Consider the following 23,490-nt stretch of genomic DNA (forward strand, 5'->3'; position numbering starts at 1 on the left):
CTTGTTCACAGACATGAAAATTAATTGTTTCTAATAGAATGAAGCTGATCATCGTCTACAGATAAATCTGTTTGGCATACTTGCAAATTTATTTCAGCCTTCCTTATTGCTTATATATGTGTGTGTGTGTGTGTGTGTTCTTTGAATTCTCCTTTGAACCAATTGTAACATCTTACTGTTTCCCTCATTAATTATGGAATTAAATAAAAATTGGCATGTTTTATATCTCCATGGAAATCACAGTTATATACAAAAAACTATTTTTGACAGTGTATGTAAAATAGCATGGGTGACAGCAGTCATAAAGATGGACATAGATTTACAGTCTAATTTGTGAGGAGAAGCTGACAGCATCAGTGGTGATGTCTGCTTTCCTTCCTGTTTTCTCTCCCTTCATCCCTTACTAGGTTCTTATTAAACCTGCATTAAGAGCCTGGCCTTGTGGTAGATGCCAAGGATTTGAAGCAAAAAAGACATAGAGCTTGTCCTCAAAGGGATTATAATCTAGTAGGTCACATACCCAAGGTATAAAGAAATGGCCCCAGTAATATGTGGCAGGGTAAGAAAAATATTTTGAAAATACAGATAGAGGGAAGGCAAACAATTCTATTGGGGGAGGCAGTCAGTAAAGGTTTCACAAAGGAGACAATTTTGGTGCTTATTAGTGGCACTGTTGACATTTAAACCTCAGCAGCCAGTAGATACTCATCACTGTGGACTTGAGTAAGAGGCAGGACAATCCGTCTAGAAACCACAGAAACCCTGGAGTCCCAGCATTACTTAAAAAGAGGTGAGGTAGTTGGAGCTCTCAAGTGCTTTCCTTTGACATGGTTAAAGAAATACTGTTGCTCTATTATCAGCAGCAGATTTGTGCTGCTTAGAACTACAAGGTTTTCTCTAGGTACTAGAAGGCCTAAAGAAGATCAGAAATGGCCAGAGATGGCATAAGATGGTAGTCTTAAAGGTTTACAGTGTTTACTAACATATTAAAGGCTCTAAGATCCTACTGAGGTAATGAAATATGTTAAACTTTTTATCAATACACCTGAATCCTAAACTTACTTGTACATGGGACACTTATATTACACGTATCTATTAAGATTAGGAATACAAGTTTTCCATGGAATATGATTTGGGAAACCCTAGAATAGAAAAATGTGACTGTACTTCATATAACTGAGATATTTTTGAGGGCCTAAAAGGCTTCATGAAAGAGGGAAACTAGCGTTAGGCTATGAAGGCAAAAATCAGTATATTTGTTCTTGAATGTTTTAAAATCATTTCACAGAAAGACGTTATTATGACTAAGGGATTACTTTGTAAAACTCTGGGTTAGGCGGGACTCATCACTAAGCAAAAACATAAATAAGTTATGAGTTTGTTCCTGAGTAAGGCTTATGGGCCTCCTAGAGTTTTAGATTGTGATACTAAACCGACTTCTACCTCTTTAGCCATGGTTTTATGAGTCATTCCACTAAAGGCTCTAGCAGGATATTTACTGAACAGTAGAAGATTTGCCTTTGTCTTTTCAGTGCTGCATAACAAGAGATATTGCAAGACAGGAACCCAGTACAGAGGATAGCAACATCAGGGGAGAAAACAAATTGTGAGGTGCTAAGAATGAAAGCTTCCTGTTTAGTGAAAACAGATGTTCCCGTTTGCTAACGCAGCCATTATGCAAAATACCAGAAATGGATTGGCTTTTATAAAGAGAATTTATTCAGCTACAAATTTATAGTTCCAAGGCCATAAAAGTGTACAAACTAAGGCATCAACAAGAGGATAACTCAGGGAAGGAAAGCCATTGCATCTGGAACACCTCTGTCACCTGGGAAGGCACATGGCTGGTGTCTGCTGTTCCTTTGCTTCCAGGTTGCATTTCAAAACGGCTTTCTCCAAAATGTCTCTGGGTCTCTCTTACCTTCTCTGGGGCAAACTGTAGGCTAGCATCTCCAAACTTCTCCAAGCATCTATTAGCATCTCTGTCAGCTCCCAAGCATCTCTCCAAAAGTCTCCCTCAGCTGCTCTGACCTCCTTCTGTCTGTGAGCTCTCTTGCAGGACCCCAGTGATTTAATTAAGACCTTAACCCTGAATGGGCAGGGTCCACATCTCTATGGAAATAATTTAATCAAATGTTTCCACCCTAATCAACAGATTAATCAGTGCCCCCACAAGATTGCATTAAAGAATATGGCTTTTCTATGGGACATAATATATCCAAACTGGCACAACAGACAAATGACACATGCCATAGGCTATTCACTCAAAGAGTGAAGAAAATTATTTTTGTGGTTATGCAAACTCAAATCAGTGAAAATGATAATTTATGGAAGTTTTTTAGTCCATATTCAGAACATGGCAGCAAATCCTAAGAGTATAGGTGTAATCTCACTGGCACAGATAATCATGGAGAAAGGCAGCTGCACTTACTGAGTGGTTTTTGGCATTCAGAGGTCAGTTTTGTCTCTTTGCAAGTGACCCTAAAGGAATAGGAGAATAGAATTTGTATTTTGCTGAGACTTGGATTTGAATGATAAAAAGTGCAAGCTGTTGTGTGGGAGTGAGTGTCTTAGCTATTAAACAAGACCTTCTATCCACAGTTCATTTCAACTTACTTGATTTCTACTCATTATAGTGAGCACTTGGTGGTGGTGGTGGGGGCAGATTATATGCTAGAATGGCATTTGTGAATGTGGGGTTGAAAGCCTTCCAGATATTTCCATTATGTATGTGAAAGTTAATTATTCTCCATTGGTTCTAAGCAAAATGGGATTCAGTTTCTTAGTGTTCCTCTGCAATCTACAGCATACTCCAAGAACCCTCAACTAGATCTGTTCAGATGTTCTCAGACTAGTGGAAATTAGCAGAAAATAACTGGTAAAATAGCAAGCTGGGACAGGTCACTTCCTCTTTTCAGCTGGAGGACCAGGGAAAGTTGGCTGTTTAGTTCTGTGATGGGTGTCAGCTGGGTGATTTTCTCTCTATCCTTGGCCCTGCCTGGATGATATTTTTACCATGGACTTGGACACAAGTCAAAAGCATATTTTTAAAATTTCAGTTGTGCCAAAGCTTGACATTATTACACTGGAGGACAGAGTCAGGATTTGGAAAGGTCTTTGTGGTCTGGAATGGAGGGTCAACATTTACAGGATGAGATGACAAAGAAAAAAGGAAAAATGCCTATATTTTGGATAAAATGTTTACTGCAAAGTACAGAATCAGAATGACCTGGCTTAACAGCAGTAAATTCTTAAAAGCCATAAAGCTTGGTTTGCTCTCAAGTTCACCATGAATTTAATAAATGATGGGGCTGCTATCAAACTAAGGAAATCTTATAGTGCATTAATGAAGACAGTCAGGTCAAGGCAAGGGGGGTGATAAAGCAGCAACATTCTCTACTGATTAGAATTGGGTTCATTCCCAATTCTAGTCTTCATCCTTTCTAAGGGATATAAATAGGAGGGCATACAAGGGTATGTGAACAGAATTTCTTAAGTTCTAGAAATCATGTTATTCAATAAATGGCAGAAGACAACTTGGGGCAGCATGATAGTTCTCTTCAATGTCTGTGAGACTATCACATGGAAAAGAAAACAGCATTATTTTATATAGATTCAGAGGACAGAGGGAGGACCAATGTATAGCTAGAAGTAGCAGAGAAGCAGATTTTAGCTGGATATGAGGAAACACTTTCTAACAAGAAATGCACCTTGTAAATTGAAACAGCTACTTGTGAGTTAGCAAGGTCCCATCACTGGTCATTATTAAGTGGGGGCTGGCTGACTGTGTGCCAATGATAATGTAGATGGGATCTCTCTTTATGAAGGTGAAAGGGGAGATGCTAGGTCACATTTCAGTTCTGAGACTCTAGAATCCTCATACCCCCAGTCCCCCTTGATTTTCAGTTACATACAACTTGCTAGAAAATGTAATTATTCATGTTTGCTATACAATGTGATTTTTGCATAGGCTGTTCAACCTCTCAGAGTATATGTTGATTTGTTTATAAAATGGTAGCAGAAATATCCACCCTGCTAACCGTCAGTGTGGTGTTGGGAAAATGAAATGATTCATTCTCTCTGGCAGAACCTTGTGAATTGTAGAGTTCTTTCCACATGTAAGAAAGTATACTTAATTGGTAGAATAATTCCCCAAACTCCAGCTCTGCTTTGTCTCCTAAGCACCATCCCTTGTCTGCAGCAGATTACTGGATATTTTTTTCCAAGTTCCTGTCATTATATCTAACTCAAGAGCCGCAAGAGAAAAACAGCCCTCTTGCCTGGTTTGGTCATTTTTCTCAGTGGAACCATGTCATTGGGTTTGAAATCTCCAGGTCACCTTGGCCTTTTCTCTCACTTTTGCCCCATATTCAGTTGCCGAGTTCTAGGGACTCTTTTTGTGTCTCTCATATCCATCCTTCACTTTCTACTCCTAAGGCCACCACCCTGCTGACAGCTCTCATGAAGTAATGCATTAAATAACTGTAAGTGATCTGTATGGCTAATATTCAATCCATTTTACACATTCCTGTAAGATTGCTATTCCTGTAAGATTACTTTTAGCATGCCATCTCTGAGGCATGAAAAAAGAGCTCTGAAGTTTTATCCCAAACATTTTCTTTCAACCTTGTTTCACACTGTTTCACTATGCAGACATCCAATTAAGTCCATTTCAATCCACAGAATGGACTAATTCCCACCCTCTTACTTTGCACCTTCCCATGGTGAAAGACTTTCTCCCTGAAAATGTTCATGTCATGACTCTTCCCTCAAGGAAAAGTGTCATCATTCCTATCCAATCGGTGAACTCTTATCCATCCTTTAAGACCACTCTTTTGGCTTTTCCTGGCCTCTTGAATTCATAGTGTTTGCTTACTTCCTCTAACTCCTTACACTTTCTGTCTGTGTCCTTCAATTAGCATCTGTATTACTCTGGTCTGTCTCTTACAATGATGCCTTGTAAGTTTACAATATCATTATTTAATTTTTAATGTGCCTCTCTTATCTTTTAACATAAATTAAAAACTCCTTGAGAGAAGGAACAACACCATTTCCCAAAGACAAGTCCCAGGGAGCACTATGGAATATTAGGGTGAGAAGGTGATGCAACCAGGAAATTAGAAATCCAGAGGACAAAGCCTTTAGGACTTGAATTATTGTTTGGGGCAAAAAATAGGATTTGATAGCTTCATGGATACAGAATGAAAGGCTGATTAAGAGACTAAGATGGTTGAAAAAGCAACCAGTGGTTGCAGTAGAGGATGTCAGCCAGATCTTTGAGTTAACAGTGGAAAGAGGGTCCTCCAAAATGAACCACTGCGTAGGAGATAAGAAAGTTAACATTTACATACAGTTTTCTACATGGCAGGAACTGTTTTAATTGCTTTACATTTATAACACATTTAATATTCTCACTCTAATCCTTTAACTTAAGTACCATTATTATTCCTGTAGGAGAGGAGAGTGACTTGCACCTTCTAAAGTCTCCCTCTCTTTAGCACCTGCTCTCTTGAGACTACTTGCTAGCAGTATCATTCCCACTAGTTTCAAATACTTTATTTACATTTATATTTTTATCCATCTTTCTGCCATTTACAAAATCTTCTACCCAGATTCATTACTATGTTGGCTTCACTAACGGAACAGTGGGTGGGGAGGAGCACTATCATCACATCTGCATGGGGGTTGGAAAGAGCTATGCATGAAGTTTCATTTTCTGTATTTTGAAAAACATCAGTCATTGTTTTTCTGTTTCTTGTAATCTTCATGAAACTGCAAAAAAATAAGGTACTTCAGACCTGTTTGTAGTTTGTGAAAAAAGAAATACTGCCAAATAAAAAATCAGGAAAAATATTGTCTGCATGCTTAGCAAGCAATTCCTACTATAATCCCAATAATAACTCTCTACATTCTCCTAACTTTTCCTATTTGTGAGAAACCATTTTTAAAGTCTAGGGATAAATGCTTATGTTTGCTACACATTTGTACGGATGAATTCCTTTTTGGTAACATATACTATTTGATAGCAATTTCCCATCATCACTTTCTTGCCCTTCTAATACCTGTATCACTTTCAGCAAATCTACACAGACCATTAACTTTACAAACTTAGATATAATTTTAACCTGCTTTTAACAATTAAGGTTTATGTTTGCTTTTAGGAAATATTTTCTGTATGCATTAAAAATTATTTTCTACTCCAACTGGAGTCCTAGTTTATTCATTGATCTGAATGTGCTACTTCTTCCCTTAAAATACTTTAGTATTTCCTTTTTACCAACAAACCAGAGTTCAGATTCTTTATGTTGGTGTGTGAGCCTCCAACTTTTAGCTCCAATGCAATGCTCAGCCTAGACTCCGTGAGGTTTACAGGCTGATCTACACCTGCTCTCGTTTCACTCCTGCTTTTCCCTAGGCCTAGAATTCTCTTCTTCAACTACTTTTCCCCTTTTCATCCTCTAATCCTCCAAACGACCATCTCTAGGAAGCTTTCCCCTAGAGGAAGCCACGCAGAGTTAATTGCCCTCTCTGAACTCCCAGCACTCTATCCACAATGCTTTTGTTGCATTGACTGTAGATTTTTGTTCCTGAGTGAAGGGCAAAATCTCTTTTTATCTTCAGCCACCTTTTCATTGCTCACCATATTTTCTACATACAATAAGCTCTCAAATAATGATTTTTGAATTGCAGTGCTCCAAACTAGGTAGATTATTTTGTTCTTCCCATGAGCAGCTGGATTTTAAATGATGAAAAAATATACTTATGATGAGAAAATTAAAGGTGCTGAGCAGCAGCCACAAAAATTGTCTCATGGATAATGGATAGCAGGAGGGGTGGGACCTGAGTCAGAGGAAGAACTTCAGAACATAAAATGTGGTTCATCCCCATATCTTATTATCTGGAAATCTGAGTATGAGATGTGGTGTTTTCTAGGAATAATAAATAATAAGTAAATTCCAAAGATATATTTGAATAGATATTCCTTTAGTCTAATTTCTCTTATTTATACCAGGAAATGCAGGTCTCTAGAGGGCCATAGTTCACATGCTTAGTATTTTAGAGAAAACTTTTTATTGTCACCACATGATATCAGTCTTCACTCAGAGTGTCATTTTTAGATCTAAATCATTAGTATTACAAGAGAATTTGGAAGGGTAGTGGGAAAAAACTACCCACTTTTTTTTTTTTCCTCTGGGTATTTCAATCTTCCTGATAAAATACCTCAAGGATTGTTTAAGATCTATGAATGTCCTTAAGTCTTTGGAGCCATGCTCATGTCAAAGTATAGCTGTTTCTGAGAAAGGGTCTCTTGTTTTTTTCTTGAAAGAAACTCACATTTCAGAGAAACCCTATAGCAGGTTGAATTCTTCTTGAAATATGGGCCCAAATAGGACTTTTCAAATGAGGGAATGCCGATTGGCCTCCTCATTAGCTTGCACAGATTACTTAGACTGTTGGTTTCCTGCCTTGTAGCTGTCACATTACTTTCATTTTCAAATACTATGAGTTGGTTCCTTTGGCAGTGATTGGAATGACTCAAAGTTCAACCATCCTACTACAGCAGATCATTATCATTTCTATTACTTGTGCCATATTCTACCTTCTTGACTTATAATTGAAACTACATATGGTGGGTGTGACAGAATAGTTTCAGCCCAATTAAAGTTAAAGCATTTGTCTTAAGATGTGCCTCCTCATCTCCACCTTCACAACACACATTTAAGAGAGTTAATATTTTCATTAATACTTGTATGGGCTGAAAGATTTTAAATTATTTAAAATAATTAGAAAATAATCAAAATAATTGAAACGAATTTGAATTTAGAAAGAAGTCATCTCTGAAGAAATATTACACATTTTGGTCTGTTATATTTCACTTATACTTTGTAATAATTAAATCACTTTGTAATTTAGTTAAATAATGTAACATAGAAACAAGAACACTGACTTTGGAGTTTAGAGTCCTTTCTCAGCTCTGCCATTTACTAGCAGCTCTTTAGTCTTGGACAAGTAACTTAAATTCCCTCAGTATCTTCATCTGTAAAATGAGAATGATCATTCATGACCTACCTAAGACCCAGGTTGGTTATGAGGATCAGGTGAGATGAGGTACATACATGAGAGAGATTTGAAAAATGCAAATCATTCTTTCAGTCTATATTCTATAAACTCCATAGTATTCTTTTTCTTCATTTCTCACTTTCTTATATCTGGTTTACAGAGGAACAAAGGATCCTCTCTTTGGCAGCTTTGGGAGTTACCCTGGCAAGCGTCTGCTGCTTCGGCTTACCAACACGTTTCTCAAGAGGACTCTGCTTATATAGTCTTTTTCTGGGCTCCAGGGAGGCACTGAATCTCCAGATCATTGAGTTAGTTAAGTAGTGCTCTTCCTCTTCCTGAAATCCTTACAAGTCAACATCAGAATTAGTGCCTTGTAGAATAGTCAGTAGGGGCAAATCTCAGAAGCAGACAGGATGAGAGGAATCCTGGCTTTGGCAAAATGATGGCAGAGGCATTGAAAGTAGCTCTCAGGAGAATGCCTCGGCTGAATGAAAGAGCACAGGGTCAAGAGAGTCTCAAAGCAGATAGCCCAGGTCCATGGAGGTCCCAGAGATAGAGGTGGCATTGGAGAAGCTGGGGGATAAGGGGACTGGAGACCTGATTACAGGCTCTAGGGCTCGGGAGGACTGGGACAGGCCAGTCTCCAGCCTTGGAAGAATGAGACGCTGATTCAGACACAGCAGAGTAACACAGATCCACTTACTTGGATACCAGACAGTAGTTTTGTCCCAAAGAATAATGCAAATGTCTGGTAGCCAGGATGGAATTGTAAGATCACAGAAGAGCTGAGTGGGAAAATGGGGTAATTGAGCTGTCAAGACGTGGCTCAGTGCTTGGGGATCAAGATTTTCTCAGTTTGGTCAGAATTCAGCCTGCAGATGGTGATCGTACATCCCTAGAGAAATGTTCTGGATTTGGGTAGGAGCCAGGCCTGTCAATACACTGAATGTCATCCCTATTTTCACACATTTTCCTTCCTCTCCTAAAGTCATGCATGGATCTAATGAAATCTATTAAATTCTGAATTTGACTTCTAAATATTTTATTTATTTTCTTCATGGAGCATTCTAGAGTTTTTATTTTCTCTCCTAGCACTTCTATATTTGTATTCTTTAGTGCTGACTCCAAATATTTCTTACTCATATTTTTGAAAATAATATTTAAAAGAACTGGTTTTGCAAGTTTTTCTATAATTCTTCTCATGTTTTCTGTTTTTCTTCCTCAAAATTATTTTGCCAAATTTCCATATTTCCATACAAAATTCTGGCTGTACCTTTAGAAACTGTTTCTATCATCTCACTACCGTAATGCACACTCCCCAGTTGCCACCAGGTGTCATGAAATCCTCACCTCACAACTTTCATTTTGCAGTTTTCAACACCAAAGCAGTAAAAGGCTGCCTCTTATTAATCGCTGAAACTGCAAAACAAAAACCATGAGGTGACATGGACATTTCTGATAGTATCCAATTGTTATACAGGTCAAACTCTGTTTTTAATGAATACCATTGTATATTGTCTTTCTATCCAGCGGGATTATGCTGCACTCAGAAAATGAATCATGGTAGCTAACAGTTCTTTGCTACCCTGTTCACACTTCCTGGATAACAGATGTGCCCCCAGTGAAGAGTGGAGACATTTGGCATGTTTTATGATATTCAAATTCCTTAATACTCTTCTGTGTGGATAAGAAATATCATATAATTTTATATAATTATATAATTCTTCATATAATCTGAGTATTTGGGATTATGGAATTATTTGAAAACAAAGAACTTCTACCTTACATCTGATATCTGTAAGGGATAAAAATGACACTCCAGGGATGTGTCCTTGCAGTTGTCTATGGTATGCATGGATGACACGGGTCTACAGGTATGCATGGGAAGTACTTCTCTCTTGGGGTGCATGGAGGGCTCTCAGGATGTCTATCCAAGGGCACCACAACCTTACCTGATGGTGGCCAGGACGGACCTCCACTATAGCCACACTGTCTTGGCGTCAGGCCCTTGGTGTCCTCTCGAATCATGTGCTCCTGGAAAATAGGTTAACTGCTGATAAATAACTGCTTATAAAATAAGCATTTCAGTTATGTAATGACTGCTTTCAAACAAAATCTGTATAATTCCAATAACAAACATTTCCTATTTGAAATACCTTCTTCATGGTCATATTTTATATAATTCTTTTGTCTTGTATCTATTTTGTGAAAACAAGAAATGCTAAAGGTCTACTTAATCTTACAGAGCAGTACTTCGATATATATGTGGCTTATTATGCACTTGCCGTTTGTTAGGAAAAAAAACAGAAACCTGGAAAATATGTGTCAAACCTTTTTTTTCTTTTTTTTTATCCTTTATTAGAGAAGTTGTGTGTTTACAGAACAATCATGCGTAAAATACCGGGTTCTATACAACCCCCACCGCCAACACCTTGCACTGGTGTGGAATATTTGTTACAACTGATGATAACACATTTATATAATTGTACTATTAATTAAAGTCCATGGTTTAACTTAGGAATCACTGTTTGTGTAGTATAGTTCCATGATTTTTAAATTTTTATTTTGGACTGTATGTACAATCTAACATTTCCCCTTTTAATCATATTCAAATATATATTTCAGTGCTGTTAATTGAATTTACAGTGTTGTGTTACTATTACTACCATCCATTACCAAAAACATTTCCATCATTCCAAACAGGAACCCTGTATATTTTAAGGCTTAACTTCCCTTTCTCTGTCTCTATCCTGTCCCCTGGTAACCTATATTCTAGATTATGACTCTATTATGAGTGTGCTTATTCTAAATGCTTTAAATCAGTGAGATCAGAAAATATTTGTCCTTTAGTTATGTGGCTTATTTCACTCCACATGATGTTTTTAAGGTTCGTTCATGTTGTTGCATGCATCAGGACTTTCTCCTTTTTAAGTGAATAATATTCCATTATGTGAATATACAATATTTTATTTATCCATTCATTGGTTGATGGACACTTGGGTTGCTTCCATCTTCCTATTTTGCTTTGGTATGAGGGTAATGTTGGCCTCATAGAATGAGTTAGGGAGTGTTCCCTTATCTTTAATTTTTAGCAAAGTTTGCACAGAATTAGAGTTACTTCTTGGAATGTTTGGTAGAGTTCCTGGTGAAAACATCTAGTCCTGGGCTTTTCTTTGTTGGGAGGTTTTTAAGTACTGACTCAATCAATTTACTAGTAATTGGCTTGTTGAGATCTTCTATTTATTCTTGTGTCAATTTAGGTAGTTTGTGTGTTTCTAAGAATTTGATCATTTCATCTAGGTTATCTAATTTGTTGGCATAAAATTGTTCATAGTATCCTCTTATAGTTCTTTTTATTACAGCAGTGTCATTAGTAATGTCTTCCTTTTCATTTCTGAATTTTGTTATTTGTAGCCCCTCAATTTTTTTTCTTTATCAGTCTAGCTAAGGTTTTGTCAGTGTTATTGATCTTTTCAAAGAACCAGCTTTTGTTTTTGTTCTTTCTCTGTTGTTTTTTGTTTAGTTTGCTCTTCTTTTTCTAGTTCTTCCAGTTTTGAGGATAAGACTTCTGATTTGAAGTCTTTTTTCTTTTTTAATATAAGCATTAAGAGCTATAAATTTCCCTCTTACCACTGCCTTTACCATTAACTGTATCCCATAAGTTTTGGTATGTTGTATTTTTATTTCCATTCACCTCAAGATATTTCCTAATTTTTCTTCTGATTTCCTCTCTAACCCACTGGTTGCTTAAGAGTATGTTGTTTAATTTACACATATTTGCGAATTGTCTTTCCCTTCTTCCTCCGTTACTGATTTCTACTTTCATTCTGTTGTTGTCCTGGAATATACATCATACGATTTCAATATTTTTGAATTTATTGAGACTTGTTTTGCTACCCAACATATGGTCTATTCCAGGGAATGATCCATGTGCACGTGAGAAGAATGTGTACTCTGTTACCGTTGGTGCATTGTTCTACATATGTCTGTTAGGTCTAGTTGGTTTAGTGTATGATTCAAGTCCTATAGTTCCTTATTGATCTTCTGACTAGAAACTCTATCCATTATTGAGAGTGGTATGTTAACATCTCCTACTATTTCTCCCTTCAAACATGTCAGTATTTACTTCACAGATTTTGAGTCTCTGCTGTTAGGTGCATATATATTTATAATTACATCTTTTTGTTTAATTGTCCCCATTATCAGTATATAATGAACACCTCTGTCCCTTGCAACTGTTTTCACTTAAAATCTATTTTATCCGATATTGGTATAGCCACTCCAGGTCTCTTTTGGTATATATTTTTCTATCCTCCACCCTCAACCTTCTTGTATCTTTGACTTTAAGGTGAGCTCTTGCAGAGAACATATAGTCAGGTCGTGCTTTTTTATCCATTTTGCCAATCTCTGCCTTTTGGCTGGAGAGTTTAAACTATTTACACTGAAAGTCACTACTGATGATACTGGGCATTATTCTGCCATTTTGCTAGCTTTGTAAGTCTTATAATATTTTTGTCCTTTACTGCCTTTAATGCCTACTTTTATATTTCGTTGCTTTTTTGTGTGTTGTACCGTATTGACTGCCTTCTCACTTCGATCTGGATATATTTTTCATCTATTTTCCTTGTGGTTACCATGGAGTTAAAATTTATCATCCTAAATATAAGACAATCATGTTTGGCTTGACACTAATTTAACTTCAATAGCATGCACATATTATTTTCCTATACCCTGTTGTCCCCCCACCATTTTGTATGTGTGTGTGTGTGGGGGGGGGGTTTGCCACTTACGTCATTGTACATTGTATTTCTTAAAACCTAGATTTATCAGTTAGTTTTATGCATTTGTACTTTTGCATCTGTAGGATGTAAGAAGTGGAGTTACATACCAAACAATACAATACAATAATATTGGCATTCATAATTAACCAAATGATTACCTTTACCACAGGTCCCTATTTCTCTATGCTGCTTTGAACCACTATCTAGTGTCCCTTTGGCATTGGTTGAGGGCAGACCTAGTAGTGATGTACTCCCTCAGCTTTTGTTTACCTGAAAATGTCTTAATCTCTCCCTCATTTTCGAAAGAGTCTTGTGAGATGTAGTATCCTTGGCTGGCAGTTGTTTTCCTTCAGCACTTTAAGTATTTCAACCCACTGCTTTTTTGTCTCCATGGTTTCTGAAGAGAAATTTGCACTCAATCGTATTGGGACTCCATTGTATATAACATGTTGTTTTCCTGCTGTAGCTTTCAGAACTCTGTCCTTATCCTTTGCTTTTGATAGTGTAATTGATATATGATCAGGTGCATTTTTCTTTATGTTTATCCTGTTTTGTTTTCTCTGAGTTTCTTGGATTGCATATTCATATCTTTTGCTACATTTGGAAAGTTGTCTGTCATCATTTCTTTGACTTCTATCCCTTTCTTTCTTTCCTCTCCTTCTGGGCTCCCATAACATGTATATTGACGAGCTTGATGGTGTTCCATAGTTGTCTTAGGCTTGTCAAAGCTTTTTCACTTTAATTCCTTGCTTTATGTTCTGCCTTACTGAGGAAGGTCAATCATGGAAGGGATTTAAGGGGTAAATTTTAGTGTGTCCCAATTTTAGTGGATAAAGTCTATTTTAAGTATAATGTCTCCAATTTATTCTCCTTCTTGAGCCCTCTTAATTTTTACTCAATATTAGGAAAAGCCCAAAGAGTTAACTGAATTTGTCTCTGGATATATTTTTTTTTTAAATTTACAATATTTTAGAATTGACTTCATTATTTTCCAACAGATTTTTTGGTCTTGTTCATTATGAACTGTCTCAACCAATCATTCAAAGCTTGGTAGAAGTGTGGTAGAAAGTTGGAGAAATGTGTCTAAGAGAAAATTTTAAAAAGCCCCTCAACCTCTTTCCCTAATTGATACAATCTTACCAAGGCTACTACTAACCTATATAACAACATTCAACAAATATTTGTTGATGCTTACTGTGTGTCCCCTTACTCTACTAGATGATTGTGATACATTGTTAAATAAAAGAAGGCTTTTGTCCTCCTGGAGCTTAAATTGTAACTTATATAAGTGCCTTTGTGCAAATTAGAGGAAAAGCCACATGTGGATAGATACAGTTCTTACAGCCTGGCTTGATTAATGTATCAGTGCCTTTGGTCAGTAATAAAAGTTGTCTCTTTTTCTACGAGGACATAGTTCCACATCAGCACACATAAGCTTGGCAAGTGGAGCATCAATTCCAAGTTAGCCCATGATTTCAGCTCAATTTCACTTGCTGCCTTAGCCAGGAACTTTTGTACAATGTAAAAATTGTGCAATCACACCCAGTGGCTTACTGTTCTATTCTTGCCATTTGCTTCTCTTATTGATTAGCAGATGCATGGTTTCCTGAATACAATCTGTATCTAAATCTTGCTCACTTCTGCAGCCTTTCAGTGTCTACCTTGGCAATTGGCACCTGGTCAGCACTCAACATATTTTTGGTAATTGAATTGTACTTCCTTCCACATATCTCACTCAGTTCAATTTGCCTGAATGGAATCATAGTTCTTTGAATATTGTTAAATGCAAAGTTTAATCCTTCATGGATTCATTATAAACCCATCTGCATCTTACTGCAGATTTCTCTGATATAGAACATAAACTCATATATATGAGTTGATTTAACATTAAATACCCACTTGAGACTCAAAGAATGATGGGAAAGGTTTGCTGAATTATGGGGGAAATGCTTTAGGATGAGTAAAAATGAATATTTTATCTTAAATAATTCTCTCTGCCTTCATCGATCTTGACTTGTCTTGTAATGTGGTTAAATTACTTCTAACATGCAAATAATGGTGCTGTAGACAAATGTAATTCTTGCTAGAAATAATTTTCTGGGATTTAAAAACAGCCTATTCAAATAAGGGAGACTATGAAAGGGGCCAGCAATGAGTTATTGCCCAAGTAAAAGGCATGCCTCTCTCCTTGTTAGAAATTGCTTGCAATAAACTTGCAGATGCATTTTTATCAACTGGTTTTGATAGTGTGTCACCAGCCCATGATGATTCATTCATATTTTCTTTTATTTTATGCCAAATAAATCTGATCTCATTAAATACTAACAACTTGGGCCCTGTCTGAATTTCATTTCTCTTCTAAAGGACTCCAGTAATAGGATTAAGACCTGACCTGATTGAGGTGGGCCACACCTTAACTGAAGTAACCTCATCAAAAGGTCCTATGTACAATGGGTTCACACCTACCTGAATGGATTAAGTTTACGAACATGTTTTTCTGGGGTACATACAGCTTTAAACAACTATACTTTGCCCTCTGGACCCCAAAATGACATGTTCTTTTTACATGCAAAATGCATTCATTCCATCATAACATCCCCAATGTCTTAAGTTGATTCAGTAACAGTGCTAAGTACCATGTCTCATGGAAATTGGTTATGGGCATGATCTGTTCTGGGGTATAACTACCCTCTGTTTGTGGACCTGTGAAACCTAGAGAACAAGTTTATCTCTTCCTGTATACAAATGAAGGACAGGAATAGGATAGACATTCCGGTTCCAACAGGGAAGAATTATAAGAAAAACAGTGGTCACAGGTCACAAATAATTCTGAAACCTAGCAGGGCAAACTCCATAAGCTCCATTAGACCTCAAGGTCTGAGACTCATCTATGGATCAAGGTTTTATCCTCCAGGCCTGATGGTACAGCAGTTTCACCTCCTCCAAGTGCTTGTGCAGTGGCCATGCTCTCCCTGAACACTGGGGTAAAGGCTCCACTCTCTCCAAGCATCAGGATGATGGCCAGGCTCTCTGCAAACCTCAGAGTGCAGGCCCTACTCTCTCCAAGCACTGGAGTGGCAGCCAGATGCTCCACAAATACTGGCGCACAGGCCCCACCATCTCTGAGCATTGGGGTGGCAGCACTCTTCCTGAACAATGGGGAGGAAGGCTCACCCCTTCCTAGCGCAGGGGCAGACCCACCCTTTCCACACACATGGGTGGGCTCATTCTCTTTGCCCAAGGAGATGATCTACTTCGGTCCAGGCCTCAGCTACCATGGTTCTACCACTTAAACCATTCTTCCCTCAATCTGTCCATTCTCTGTCCCTTTTAGACCATGCTGGCAGTGGTCCCATCCATACGAATTTTACAAAAGATGTGACTGCTTTACATATAGTTCACAGGGGTCCAATCCGTCAGACAAAAGGACTTTCCACAGAACTTTCTGCACAATTGCATTTCCAATCCTGACTTACCCTGGAATGGGGTCTCAGAGCACACGGTCTGGATAGGCTCAGAATTTTCCAAAATATCAATTTCTGGTTTCTTTGTGCTCAGGAATTCAGTTTTCAGCTTATCCTTTTCTTCCTACATTTTACTATAATACGCAAGGAGAAACCAGGCTGCACTATTCACACGAAGCTTTGAAATCTCCTCAGCTGTATATCCAATTTCATCACTCACATTCTGCCTTCCATCTGACATCAGAACTCAATTTTGCCAAGTTCACTGCCACTTTATAACAAGGATCACCTTTTCTCCAGATACCAATAACAGATTCATCCTTTCCTTCTAAGGCCTCATCAGAAGTACCTTTAGCATCCATATTTCTAAAAACAGTCTTTCCAAAGCAATCTAGGCTTTTTCTATCAAGCACCTCACAATTCTTCCCAGCCTCTGTCCATTACCCAATTCCAAAGCTGTTTCCACATTTTTTGGTATTTGCAATAGCTGAACTTCACTCTCCTGCTACCAAAATCTGTTTTAGTTTCCTTGGCTGTACAAACAAACACCATTAAATGGGTTGGGTTAAACAATGGGAATTTATTTGCTCATGGTTTTTAGGCTAAAATAAAGTCCAAATGAAGACGTTATCAAGGTGATGCTTTCTTCCCAAAGACTATGGCATTCTGGGGCTGGCTGCTAATGATCCTTGGTCTCTAGCTGTCACAGGGCAGGGCACCTGGCAGCATTTCCTGGTCTCTCCCTTCTCTTCCAGGTTCTGCTGATATGTAGCTTCTGGATCTCCCCTCTGTGGCTTTCTCTGTCTGAATTTCATTCCATTTATGAAAGACTCCATATAGGATTATGACCCATCCTGGGTCCACACCTTAACTGAAGTTACCTCATCAAAAGGTCCTACTTACAATGGGTTCACACCCACAGGAATGGACTAAGTTTCAGAAAGTGTTTTTTCTGGGGTACATACAGCTTTAAACAACCCCAGGGCCCTAATGTGTTGTTTTCTGTGGACTCTGATTTTTGCCACCCAGCGTGCAGTTCCTACCCCACTCAGTCTATATGATTTAGAGAGTGCTGTCTGCACCGTCTCAGAGGTGTGATGTCAGTTAATTCAATTGGAACATTTCATTCTACAGGCCACAGTGATTGACTCTGGAAGGACAATATCTCCATCAGAGCCAGTGGGGTGCCAGTGGACTTTGCTGGGATTCCTTGGAACTAGGTTGAGTGCTGTTTTCTACATTATTTGAAATTGAAAGGATGCATAGTATAGAGCAGTAGCAACAACCATTTCGCAAACAGGAGGGCAGGTCTGTTATGGCCATATATCAAACAAGGAAAAGAGCAAAGTTTTGAGAGAGCATCAACAATTGTGTCCTATAATTTCATCTGAGTCCCTACTCAGCAGTGGTAGAAACCAGAGTTACCTCTGGACTATAAAATTTCATGAAGCAATTAATTTCCTTTTTGCTTATGTTACTTTGACTTTCTGTCACTTGGAACTGAAATTGTTATAGCTGATATAATATTCAACCCCCTCATTTTTTTTTTAGGAAACTGAAGCCCAGAAAGATGAAGTATGTTTCCTAATATCATACAGATGCTAGAAACATGGATAGGGCCATTTATTTTGTAATCAAATACTATACCACTTCACTTTCATAGCTTCATATGAGCAACTTAAGCACTGTATAAACCCATTTTTCAAAGTATGGACCAGAAATCCCCAAGAGGCAAAAGAAGGATACTGAAAGGGATAGAGATCCAAGATCTGAAACAACAGATTGGCAGTAACATCTGCCTTCTACCCTCTCTCCTCACCATCAATAGCACTGAATTCCTGTGAGAAACAACTTCAGGTGATGCTGTTTCTTCTAGATGAATTATTGGCTTTCTAAATTTTTCTGAGGGAGAGGATAACATAAATGGTAAAATAGTATACTAAAATTATAGGGCACATATTTTAATGCAGTAACAAATTACACAAATGATCATCCCTCCTCTGTGTTCTACACATAAAAAATCACAATGATTCCTAATTATGACCTACCAGGTGGGAGAGAAAGGATGATAGCTCCTTCAGGAAGTGACAGACAGCTTACTCTTTGCAGGTACCATGCCAAGATAATGCATGCGTTATCTCCTCTGTCCTCACAACAATCCTATGAACCAAGGATTAAAATTTTCTGCATTCTAGAAATGCCAACTCCCAAGCTTGGAACAACTAAATACCTTGGCCCATGTTACATAGGTGGAAGCAGTTAAGGCAGAATTTGAAGCATGGTCATTTCTGTCTGGAAATCATCCCTTTCATGCCAGGCTATACTATATCCTAATAGGTAAAAATGGGAGAAACACATCCAGTTTAACCTACAGGGACAGGGCCTGAGGTTCTATGCAGAACTCCAGAGTCTTGGAAATCTCAGGTAAGAATTCAGAGTAGGATTACATAGGCAACAAATTCTCACTCAAAATGGAGATGAACATGTTAATAAGTTCAGTGTCTGCTTTGATGAGTTCATTTTCCCACGTTAGGTTTCTAGTGTTTAAAATTTCTCTAGATTTTTCTGAATTTCTATGCAGTCTTCCATTTTTCCTTGGTTCATACAAAATCAGTTTTGTATATGAAATAAAATATGTTTTCTAATTTGCTCCAAAAGCAGCAATGTTGGACACTATAACACAAAGTTAATAATTCCCAATTATCCTACTAATTGCAAAATAGGGGGAATATGGGGGAAAAATAACCATAAAATAAAAATGCAGCCCCTAAATTGTGACCTAAAATAAATTTTGATTCATCCTAAAAGTAGCTTGTGATATCACACACACATATCTCTTAGTTCTATCATACTAGTTACCCTTATTAGCTCGTCAGGGGTGTTGGTAGCTCATTGTTTTCATGGGCCTCAGTTTCCTGAAAGAGTGAAGGAGTCTGATTTTATATCACCTATAACTATTTCAGTTCAAAGGGAAAGAAAACCAAAGTAACATAAGCAAAAAGATAATTTATTGCTGCATGAAATCATTCAGCCAATACTTTATTTATTCTTATTACCTTCAGTTTGGATAACTGTCCAAGATCTTTAGCTGCAATGAAAATCATCTGGGGTCCCTAGAAGAAGAGAAGCACATGGAGAAAAAGAGAGAGAAGACTTAGTCTTAAGATCTGTAGTATTAGGCATAATAGAATTGTCATTAGAGAATCTGCTGCATTTTTATTATATTTGAATATAATATAATATTTTCTTATTTATATTAGATGCCCTTAATTGGTCTATTTTAAAGATTAGGTCAAAGTATGCAAAACTTTAATATAGAGGGCTGAAAAAGTGGAGCTGCTCTGGTCAATTTATAAGAGACTTGCTTTCTCAATCTATCCCTCAGCCAAAGGCATTCCCTAGAACCCCAAGGCCCAGTAAAAAGAGTTTGAAAAACAGTGGAATAAACCTTTTAGAAGCACTGCTAGAATGAAAAACTAGAGGCATAACTATAGATATTATGTGACTGGAAAATTGCTAAATTTGGCTAAGTTCATCAGTGGCCTAGAATACATCCAAAATTAAGCAAAACCAGCTATTATGGAGTGATGTTCTGTAGTCTTTTATTGGAGCCTGTCTCTGGGAAATTAAATATGGCAAGGATCATGAGAGCTACAGCCATGTTTACTTTTGCTCATCATTTTATCCCCAATACCTAGCACAGTGCCTAGTACATAGAAGAAGCTTAAAGAATACTTATTGAATGAAGGACTGAATGATATGGGTTCAACCTGGGAATATCAATGCTAGAAAATATAAAAATTCAGTTGTTAAACTTTCAAAAATGAAATTTCATGCATATTATTTCCGCTGTAACACTCTACACATTCTACAAAATCATGCACTAAAAATAAAAGGGTGTATGGGAAAAATAGCAGATGGATGGAGCAGTCAAAACCCATGTAATTTCATTACTAAAGAAGTATCAAAATAATAATGGCTACATTGGGAGATAAGGTGGATAGGTGGCAGGGATCTCAGTAAGAGTGATGGCTGCCACAGGGGATATTAAAAATGTTAAACAAACAACAAAACAACAGAGTACAATTGTGGGCTGAACCAATGCTGTTGCAAGTGGTGCTCAGTGTAAGAGCTGTATAAGGTGCATCTCTTTGTAGAAGGAGCCTAAGAGCAGGTAATTTTTAACTTTTTTTTTAAAATAGGGATGAAAGAGCCCCTTCCTGTGCAGTAGGCAAGCACTACTGCCAAATTTTGTAGCTTTTCTATTTATATTCTAGAGCACCTCACCAACGAAAATTCACAAAAGAACCAACCCAACTAGCAGAATATACTGACATCATTCTACTATTGGAAATGTATTATAGCAGAATAATCTCTCTCTGTCTCTCTCTCTCTCTCTCTCTCTCTCTCTGTGTATGTGTGTGTATGTGTGTGTGTGTGTGAGAGAGAGAGAGGGGACGGCAGGGTAGGGAGAGGGAGGGAGGGATAGAGATTTGGCTAACCATATATGTAAGCTATAAATGATTATACAACACAGTCATGGTATTAAGAAAAACTCTAATTTATATTTTATCACTCTCTGGCAGCCATCAACATGAACATGCATTTTGACATCTTAGAAGACTTTGTAAGTAAATGTTCTCTAATTTCGCTGGATTAATATGGTTTGCATGATAAATGATGCCAGTGCATTTTTTAGTTTAGTTTATAATCACTCATTATTTACATCAACTTGTCTTCCTCAGTCAGATTACAGAAAAAAATCAATTACTCCATAACAGGTGCTAACTAGGGCTATTTTTCTTGCTTGGTTCAGGATATGTGAACTGAGATACCTGGCACTGAGTATCCACTTGACTATCGTCTAACTTTGCTGCCAATTGATCTTTCTGGTTCTTTTTTTATTTCACTGTGTGTGATACAATCATATTCTTCAAATCCACCAAGAGGTGTCTCCTCTATTAACCTCCAAGTGGGGAGGTAATAGATGAAAGCAGAATGGAAAGGTGAAAAAAAAAATCCCATATGGCAGTGTTGGATCCATCTCCTTAGACTAAAATCTAAGAAAGGAACACAGCTGGTTTAGTCTATCCTAAATCAATTTCCCTGTAGATACACAAGAAAATCAAATACGAAATTATATGAGTAGACCTGATAACCCTGCAAAATGAACTCTGATACATTTTTTTTTAAGTGATGAGGTTTTGAATGCCAAGAAAGTGTATAGTTTGATGGTTCTTACCATTATTTAAAATTGATTTGGAAAGGACATGTTATTTGAATGGTCATTTTTAAGAAACTGTATACCAAAAATTCTTCCCAAATTGATTTAATTAGTGTTTCCTATGGATCAAAACCAATTCATTTAAACAAAAAAGCATTTAGACAGGTTACTAGAACTATAACCAAGCCTTAGTTTAAACACGTACTGTTTGTTCTGTCAGAGGAGGGAGAACAATTTGTTTTTCTATTTTGTTAAGAACCAGCTTCCATAGCTCTTTTAAAACTCTCTTGAGCACTGTTTTCTCACAGATTTTTGCTGAGAGGCTTAATCTGAAATGAAATAAAGCATATATACTTACTTTAAAATCTCATATCAAGGTATCCAATTATTTTATTGATCAGAAATTCACGTTATTAACACTGGGATTCAAATACCTGAAAAGGGCTTAATGCTTTTTAAATGATAAATTACATTTACTGGAAAAATATGTAATCCTGAAAATCTGTTTCATCATATTACATATTGAATACTTCCCTAATGTTACAAAATGAATTCAGAATAATTTTCCTCAGTTTGCTTCCTAAATATATAAGCTTCAGGAAGACAACAGCTGATTTTTTTTAGACAACAGCTCTTGAAGCACATAAAGAAAACATTCATATAAAGGCAAAGGATTCTTCTTTATCCTTACTAGTACTTATTAAACCAAGAGCAATTTCTGACATGAATCACCTGAGCTTGTCATGGGGGGTTAAGAAAAGATGACAGAAGCAACAGTTTTATACTCACATGATGAGAGGTCTCTGAGCAAAGAGAAAACCATTCAGCATAATGGAGTCAAGGCTCCCAAGGTAGATGATTTCCACCATCCCCCCACCCCCGGTGTTTTACTACATGCCCATGTCGATGGCGTGAGGCCAAATGCTAAGGAAACATTTTCATCACTACAAGGCACTTAGCTGACATAAAAGCTCATGGCAGTGGTACATATAATTTCACCTGAGAATCCCAATTTATCAACTTTACTAGATTTAAGGTTTTTTTTTTTTTTTTTTTTTTTACAAATTATTATAGTGGTGAGATTATGATGATAACATCTAGTATTTGAGTAAAAACCTTATTTTAGAAACCTCTCCTGAATATTTTTTCCTCATCTACTACTCTATCCATTTTAGAGCTCAAAACCAGGCTCAGAGAGGTTAAGGAACTTGTCCAGGGAAGTGAAGCTGATAAGTGAGGGTTGAAATTCAAAGTCGGGCTCTCTCCATCTGAATCCAGCACGCCTTCTAATGCCCCACGCTGCCCATGATGAATGTGCTGTGTATGAAGGACCAGCATTGTCTGAAGGCCCAGTGCTGCAGAAACATTTACCGAATGTACCATAATATGACACAGGACTCTTTAAGACTCCTTAAATAAGAGTGAATTAATTCTATTTCCTGACAGTGGGTGGAGGGGGGGAGTCATATATTTCAGGTCAGCTTCTGTGACCCCCAATAGTGCTACTAAGTACTCTGTGCTTTTGGACTCAGAAATTATAACCTAGGGTCTGGTCCTGATAAACAAAACTGACTGTCTTTAATATTTAAAGACATAATTAATATTTAAATAATATTAATAATAAATATCCAAACAATTAACACTGATGATTAATATTTAAAGATGTGACAGGCAAAGAGAGGCATTTTCAAATATATTTTAAAGCAGAACTATTTCTTAAAACTACTATATGCAGAAACCTAATATGAAAAAAACACCAGAAAATGACCTCTTCTGGATGAAGAGGGCTAGGGATCCCTGAGACATATCTGTGGAACTCTCAAGCATCATAGTTTGGAAATAATTGTTCAAGGGGACACTATCTAACTCTCCGGAGAACATGTGTGATAGGGACATAGGGTAGAAACCAGCCAGGTATACATTGTAGAACAACCAGACCTATTCTCAGAGAAATTCCCAG

The 23,490-nt window shown here is 37.3% G+C and overlaps 1 protein-coding gene across 6 annotated transcripts in view; it reads right to left on the minus strand.

Annotated features, from left to right (window-relative positions):
• Positions 1-23,490, minus strand: part of UNC13C (unc-13 homolog C) — a 740,073-nt gene that overhangs the window by 96,887 nt on the left and 619,696 nt on the right. For 5 of the 6 annotated variants that reach the window (XM_037833918.1, XM_037833916.1, XM_037833917.1 and 2 more), the window contains 3 exons: positions 21,736-21,859; positions 19,363-19,419; positions 10,015-10,095 (listed from right to left, as the gene is read on the minus strand). In XM_037833918.1, the coding sequence (XP_037689846.1) occupies positions 10,015-10,095; positions 19,363-19,419; positions 21,736-21,859 (262 nt within the window). Of the gene's footprint in view, positions 1-3,710; positions 3,731-10,014; positions 10,096-19,362; positions 19,420-21,735; positions 21,860-23,490 lie in introns of all 6 variants that reach the window. The other variant, XM_037833921.1, reaches the window with a different exon arrangement.

This window comes from Choloepus didactylus, chromosome 4 (assembly GCF_015220235.1).
Source record: "Choloepus didactylus isolate mChoDid1 chromosome 4, mChoDid1.pri, whole genome shotgun sequence".
In the NCBI taxonomy this organism is placed as follows: Eukaryota; Metazoa; Chordata; class Mammalia; order Pilosa; family Megalonychidae; genus Choloepus; species Choloepus didactylus.